Below are 7,994 nucleotides of genomic sequence, written 5' to 3'. Positions count from 1 at the left end.
TCCACGCGTGTTCTCTAGACTGAGGAGCATCGTCATGGCAGCGTGGAGGACTTCGTGTTTGGAAATGAGTGCGAGCCTCTCTAGCCAACATTCCCGTCAGCCATGTCAACCGTCCCCGTAGGCCGCCTCTGAGGACCTGCATGGCCGACGTGAGCCCGTTCCGCACTGAGTTTAAGTGCCGCCGCCCGCCACCACACACTGCCGCACGCCTCCGTCCTCTCGGGACGTGTTTTCACAATTCTGACGAGCCCTTGTATAAAACCCCTAGCGGAATTCTGACACCACTGTGTCTCACCTTGTGTTTCGGATGGAGCTCGGTTTTCATACTTAATTAAGGGCCTTTTGTAGGTTTGTCTGTATGTGACCGGACTGGGGATTTATAGGTTTTCCTTTCACAAGACTGCTTATGTCGATAACCAACGCTGCAGCCTTCAGTCTGCTACTGTGCTGTCGATACAACATACAGTATGGAACCAATACCGACTCAAAACCCCTTCCCATCTGAACTCTGAAGAACGGATATTCATTATTGAATTGAACTGAGCTGACCCTCTTATCCGCAGGAGCCTGTGCTTTCTCTCTTGAACTCTGACCTGTACAATGAACTGCACTTCTAATGCCACCATCAGTCCACAGCTAGTGCCGGGTCCGAGCCCAGGGGCTGCTGGGGGCGGCGGCGGCGGCGGGTCTGGCGTATGGGTGACATCCATCCTCGGAGCCACGCTGCTCACCATGTGCGCTCTAGGCGTGGCGGGCAATGTATACACGCTGGTCATCACGCGCTCGGCCGCGCTGCGCCTCTCGGGATCCATGTACGTGTACATCCTCAACCTGACCCTGGCCGACTTGCTCTACCTCTCCACCATCCCCTTCGTGGTCTGCACCTACTTTGCCCACGATTGGCTGTTTGGCGAGGTGGGCTGCCGCATCCTCCTGAGTCTCGACCTCCTCACTATGCACGCCAGCGTCTTCGTGTTGGTCGCCATGAGTCTGGAACGCTACCGTGCCGTGGCCAAGCCCTTCAGCGCCCACAGGTCCTCCTCCCGCGGTCGTAAGCTGGCGGCGGGGGTCATCTGGGGGGTGGCGTTCATGTTGACACTGCCCATGATGGTCATGATCAGACTGAGGGAGGGGAAACCCAACGCAGCCGGTGTGGTGAAAAGGATCTGTTTCCCTACTTGGACTCCTGACGCCTTCAAGGCTTACATTACTGTCCTGTTTCTAACCAGTGTTCTAGTCCCTGGGTTAGTCATCGTGGGACTCTACGTGGGACTGGCCAGGCGCTACTGGGTAGCACAGGCCATCTTGGGCGGAGGCGGCCGCTCTTCCCGGAGAAGAGGACTCAAGCAAAAAGTGGTGTCAATGATCTTTAGCATAATTGTGGCCTACTGGGCATGTTTTCTGCCTTTCTGGGGGTGGCAGCTAGCGAAGCTGTTCTCTCCGGAGTCCCTCAGGGCTCTGTCTTCGGCCACTCATAATTATGTGAATTTCTTTGTCACGTGTCTAACCTATGGCAATAGTTGTATAAATCCATTACTCTACACTCTCCTGACCAGGAACTACAAAGACTATCTGGCCCAGAAAGGTCAGTCTGTTGGGTCAAGCAGGGCTGACCCTGTGTCTGTCGCAAGCACACCCCTGCAAGAATTATAACGGGGAGTACTGATTTAATAGAGACATTATACATTTTGAGCAGAATGCTGGTGACTATGATTGGATTTCTTTTTTAGGTTTTTATTTTTATATGGATACAAATGTTTTGCACTTTCCACAAAACACATTCTTTGTGTGGCAAGCAAATCCTCATGAATATACAGTAACAGCTATAGTGCAAATACAAGTAAATATGTGAGTTGTACTTTTTAATTTTTTTTTTTATGTCAGCCTGGTTTTAATGTGTCAAATGTTTGGTCACATTCCACTTCTCCTGTTCACTCACTGATTTGAATAAAATATCCCCCCCACACGTGTCTTTAACACTTTTAAAATGTTGTATATTGAAAAACCTTTTTTTTGTATGGTTCTTTCACCAAAAATGTTCAATGAGCCGGTTAACTTAAACTTTTTCCACCTAGACGGTTTGCCATTTTCTTTCAGCCAAACACAACACTTCTTAGCTTACACAATCTTGTTATAGCTAAGAGATTTGCTGAAATAAATAGCTGTTTTCATAGATCACAGGTTTTGAAGAAGTACTGAGAGCCCCCCCCCCCCCACCCCCCTTCAGTGGAAGAGTGTGAAAAGGGCGCTCTGGTGACCAGTTCTGCACAGATAACAATCTGTATAATCAAAGTCATGCCTCCAAGAAGAGTTAACTGTAGACTGTAACTGTTTTTTAAGTGGACTTTCATTTGGTGTCTTTCTACAACATCTGGTTGTCTAACAAGCCTTTGCATTTCATGTTTCTGGGATCATTCATAAAACATTATTGTGAATGTTATATATTTGCTGATTGGTACTTACAGTTAACAACTGTAATATAGGCTGTTTTTATTTTGATATACATTGACTCACATTGCCCTCTGCTGAGGAAAAATCTTAATGGAAATTAACATATAGTTTGATTTACGGATCAGATAATTGTGACAGTAATCAACTTATGTATGGTTTGATTGCTGTCTGGGAAATAATATATAAATATATATATATATAATATAAATGGGAATATAAATGGAAACGTCACAGAAGGTACCAAATCCATCACTTCCATATAGAATATATGTATGTATGTAACACACACATGCACACGCACACACACACACACACACACACACACACACACACACACACACACACACACACACATAAAGCATTCTATTTTATAGATCACATATTTGTTTTTGTCACTAGTGGCTGCATGATGGATTCTTAGATGCAATCTTTCCAAAAGTAAACCTTCCTTACATTGATTGATTCACCACCCACTCCCAAACACACACACTAAAACACACACACGCACACACACACACACACACACACACACACACACACACACACACACACACACACACACACACACACACACACACACACACACACACACACACACGCACACACACACACACACACACACACACACACACACACAAGTCCATTTCATCTCTTTCCAGGGAATGTGGATCCATGATGCCACATTCCTCAGCCGTAGGCCACAGCTCTCTTTGAGTCGTCCTGTAAATTGCCCTGCAGGCTTGCGCCTCCTTGCACTTGTACAGTAGGTCATCCCCACCTTCTATTCTGTTCTACGGGGGGACTTACTGTGAAATATACCTTGTAGGTCATCCCCACCTTCAAGATTCAAGATTCAAGGGGTTTATTTGTCACATACTGTACATACCAGGGCATACAGTGAAATGCGGGTGGCCATGCCCGCTTTGATTGTGCACTAATACTAAATAATAAAATAGACATAATAAACAGGTAATAAAATAGACAGAAAATAGGCATGATAAAATAGACATGCTAAAGTCCTTAGATAATGCAATACAATGTTATAGCTATACGAATTAAGGCACTGGGTCCTATGTACACTACTATACAATATACAGTCTTTACTCTATATCCTTATGCTATACTTGCCATTTCTAAGCTATAGCCTACATACAAGAACCACATCACTTCTATTCTGTTCTAAGGAGGGACTTACTGTGGAATATAATATCATTCACCAACAACTGAACAACAAACTTGTTGTGGTACTTAGTCTAGTCTTAGATTAGATTCAAATGTATTGTCATCATACAGCACAAGTACAGTTAAAGTTATTATTATTATTATCATCTTCTACGCATTGGTTGAGCGTAGGTGCGTCGGGTGACTTCACAGGTCAGAGTTTAGTTTGAACTTTGAACTTTGACCAAGCAAGTGATGCAGTATTCCTTCTATACAGGGGTGTAAAAAGTACCCAGAAATTATACGTAAGTGAAAGTATGGGTACCGTCTCAAAATCGTACTCAAGTAAAAGTCAGAGTATCTGGCTAAAAACACACTTGAGTAAAAGTCAAAAGGTTTCTACTTTTAAATGTACTTAAGTACTAAAAAGTTTCTTTCTGACCATCTATTCTTCTGATAGCAGGTGTTTAATCAAAGATCCCTGCTTTCTAGTCTTGCACAAGGACCAATCAGCATGGGTATGGGTGGGTTCATTTTCCATGATGGGGATTTGATTGGCTGTTTTTAAATAAAGTTCTGCCGCAGGATTAATAACGTTAGTTCGGCCAGATAAACAAACATACTAATTAAAATGGTTGGACCTGTGAGATTTGTACTTTGTACTTTGCAGGTCTGCATTTTAAATGTAAGGAGTAAAAAGTATGTTTTTTTCTCTGAAATGTAATTGAGTAAAAGTACAAGTATACAAACCTAATAATACTCGAGTAAAGTACAAATTTCCAAAAACAGTATTGTAACAAAGTATAAATTACTCAATTACTTTACACCCCTGCTTCTATAAGGCAAATGGTGTGCCACAGTTTAATGTGGTTTTTAAAAAAAAAAGAATAGTGCTCACTATTTATTTATTTATTCATTGGAACTTTTTAACTTCAGAGCTGACTTTCATTGTTTGTTTGTTGTATTGGTTGTCCTTTTTATCGTTTTATCGTCAACTGCACTGAGCTGAGCTATATGGCTATATGGGATACCGGCATTTTAATAAAGTATCTATCTAATGGCTCTTCCCTACAGAAGCAATCCAAATTAAAAAGTTTTGATGACTCTGGAACACCCTCCCCCTCAAACAATCAGAGACTCTCCGCGTGGAGAGCCATGCTAATCTTCTCTGTATCGATCGAATTTTATTATGCGTGCTGCCTGAGCGAACACAATGAACACTAGCGGTTGCTAGCTATATAACACCCCTCCCGGGAACGGGCCGTGCTGCCCGGACATAGCGGAACAAATTAATAATAGTAATAATAATAATAATCATTCATTTATTTCGTATAGCGCTTTTCGAGGACCCAAGTCGCCGACAATAGGCAAAAGCAAGGACAGGAGAGGAGAGGAGAGAAGGTAGGGCAGGGGGAAAGCAGGTGGTGGGATGGAGGAGGGTGGTTATGGGTAGGGGAGGGTTTGATTGCTTGGGACAACAGGTAGGTTTTGAGTCGGGAGGTGGAGAGTGACTAGCAACCGCTAGTGTTCTTTGTGTTCGCTCAGGCAACACATATAATAAAATTGGATCGATACAGAGAAGATTAGCATGGCTCTCCGCGCAGAGAGCCATGCTATTCTTCTCTGTAATCATCCAATTTTATTATACGTGTTGCCTGAGCGAACCACAGCGTCTGCCAGCTATATAAGCCCCCTCCTGGGAACTGGCCGTGCTGCCCGGACATAGTGGAACAAATTAATAATAATAATAATAATCATTCATTTATTTCGTATAGCGCTTTTCGAGGACCCAAGTCGCCGACAATAGGCAAAAGCAAGGGCAGGAGAGGAGAGGAGAGAAGGTAGGGCAGGGGGAAAGCAGGTGGTGGGATGGAGGAGGGTGGTTATGGGTAGGGGAGGGCTTGATTGCTTGGGACAACAGGTAGGTTTTGAGTCGGGAGGTGGAGAGTTTGATTGATTGATTGATTGAAAACTTTATTAACAGATTGCAGAATGGGTACAATACAGTACAGCTCAATACACACAATTGTTAAGGGGATGCAGACCAGAGAAAGACTTTCGTCTTGTTTACATCAGGGTCCCCCATTTTCAATTCATCAGGACATATGACATACATGACATACAGATAGTCAGTACTGCTACATCTATACATTTATGACATACCAGATTTGCAAATACAGTACTGTTTGTGATACAGAAGGAGTCAGGAAAAGGGAGTATATACATTTGACGTAGAAACTGTACATTGGAGGAGGTTGGGTGGGGGGGGGGTTGGGTACACTGGGATATTGACAACCATACTGGGTAATCTACATTGGAGGTGGTTGGGGGGCACACTGTATATACAAGCAAAACTGTACATTGAGGGGGGGGGGGGGGGAGACACTGTACAAACAAACAAAATTGTACATTGGACTATTGACAAAACCATACTAGGTAAATGACTGTACATTGGAGGGGGTTGGGTTAGGATATTTACAGGGGCCAGTGTTGAATTGCAGTCTCCCGTAGGTGTCCCTTGAGAGAGGTTTTGAAAGTGGGTAGTGATCCACATTCCTTTACAGCTTTGGGTAGGGCGTTCCACATTGATGTGGCATAATTGCGAAACGTGTTTAGTCCCTTATTTGAGCCGAATCTGGGTTTAACATGATTTGTGGAGCTCCCTCTGGTGTTGTGATCGTGGTATTCACTGACCTTTGGGAAGTATTTTGACATGTACATGGGTACCTTGGTCGTGTAGTGTATCTTGTAGACCAGGCCCATTGCAAGTTGCTGTACTCTGTCGTCTACTCTAAGCCATCCTAGGTTGTCAAAGTGGGCAGGGGTGAGGTGGGTTCTAGGAGTAAGGTCAAGCAGTAGTCTGACCAGTTTGTTTTGAGATGTTTGTAATTTTGTTTTTAGCGCCTTTGAGGTGCTTTGGTACCATGAGGTGCAAGCATAGTCGTAGTACCCCTGAATGAGTGCTCCTGCCAGAGTCTTCAGGGTATTCTTGTTTACCAGAGAGGAGATCCGGTACAAGAATCTAGTTCGTTGGTTGACTTTTTTTATTACATTGGATGCCATTTTGTCACAGGAGAGATTAGCCTCTAGGATGGAACCCAGGTAGGTAATTTCATCTTTTCTTGTGACAATATTGTCACCCACTGTAACTGAGAAGCCGTCGGTCTTGCTGAGTTTGTTATTTGAACCGAAGAGAATGGACTCTGTTTTGCCCATGTGTAATGATAGTTTGTTATCAGCGAGCCATATGCAGATTCTGCCTAGTTCCGAGCTGAGGGTTTTTTCAACCTGTAACTTGTTCTTGTCAGAGACCAGCAGGGCTGAGTCGTCCGCAAACAGGAACAAGTTGCAGTCACAAGCTGACGACATGTCATTTGCATAAATTAGGAACAGTAGCGGTCCTAGTATGCTTCCTTGTGGAACACCACAGCTCACTGTGAGGGGGGGGGATAGGGTACCGTTTACCTCCACCATCTGTTCCCTCCCCTCAAGGTAGGATTGCATCCAGCTCACTGATAGACTATCAAAACCAATTGCTTTTAGCTTGTCAATCAGAATGGAGTGATTGACCGTGTCAAAGGCCTTTTGTAGGTCCAGCATGACCATGCCGCAGTATTTGCCTGCGTCCACCTCTTGTTTGATGTGGTCATTCAAATAGAGAAGGCATGTGTCAGTGGAGTGGGATGTTCTGAAGCCAGATTGGAATTCGTAGATTAGATTTTTTTCCGCTAGGTACTTTTCGACCTGTTCGTAGACTATTTTTTCCATGACTTTCGAGATGGAGGTGAGAATAGAAACAGGGCGGTAGTTGCCTGGGTCTAATTTGCTGCCCTTTTTGTGCAGAGGGGTCACCCTAGCAATTTTGAAGTCCTTGGGGACGTGTCCCTGTTTTATGGAGAGGTTTATTATGTGTGTGATGATTGGGGTGATGGCGGCTGCTGAGTCTCTGAGGAATTTGGAAGGGATGTTGTCGTGGCCAGTGGCCTTGTTAGGTTGGAGGGCGCTCAGTTTATTGAGTACCTCATCTGTTGTTACCATTTCCAGCTTGAAGTCGTCCTTGCGGACCCCTAGGTTTTTGTAGTAAGCTACTATGTGTTCTACCCCATAAAGCCCTGAGTGGGAGGGTAGTTTGTTTACCAGTGTTGTGGCTATGTTTGTGAAGAAAATGTTTAAGTAATTGGCTACATCCAGCTTGTCTGTGATGAGCGTGTTGTCCGTTTTTATGTTTATGTTTGAGAATCTGGTTTTAAGTTTTTTACTGCATCCTAGTTGATTATTGAGTAATTTCCAAAGTTCACGTGGTTTGTTTTTGTTTTCCTCAGTTTTGTCATTGATGAAATTCTTTTTTGCAGTTTTGATCATGGAGTTTACGTCGTTTCTTA

General features: G+C 43.9%; 1 protein-coding gene across 1 annotated transcript; it reads left to right on the top strand.

Annotated features, from left to right (window-relative positions):
* Window positions 1–600: 600 nt before the first annotated feature.
* Window positions 601–1,653, top strand: LOC311232483 (urotensin-2 receptor-like; the record flags this gene model as incomplete). The annotated part of the gene is made up of 1 exon (XM_084319296.1): window positions 601–1,653. One exon carries the CDS (start codon window positions 601–603, stop codon window positions 1,651–1,653), a length of 1,053 nt encoding a protein of 350 aa, XP_084175422.1.
* Window positions 1,654–7,994: the final 6,341 nt, after the last annotated feature.

This window comes from Notolepis coatsorum (genome assembly GCF_963971535.1).
Source record: "Notolepis coatsorum genome assembly, chromosome: 7".
Classification (NCBI taxonomy): Eukaryota; Metazoa; Chordata; class Actinopteri; order Aulopiformes; family Paralepididae; genus Notolepis; species Notolepis coatsorum.
The sequence above is the reverse complement of the archived record's forward strand: the minus strand, read 5'-3'. Positions and strand labels throughout refer to the sequence as shown.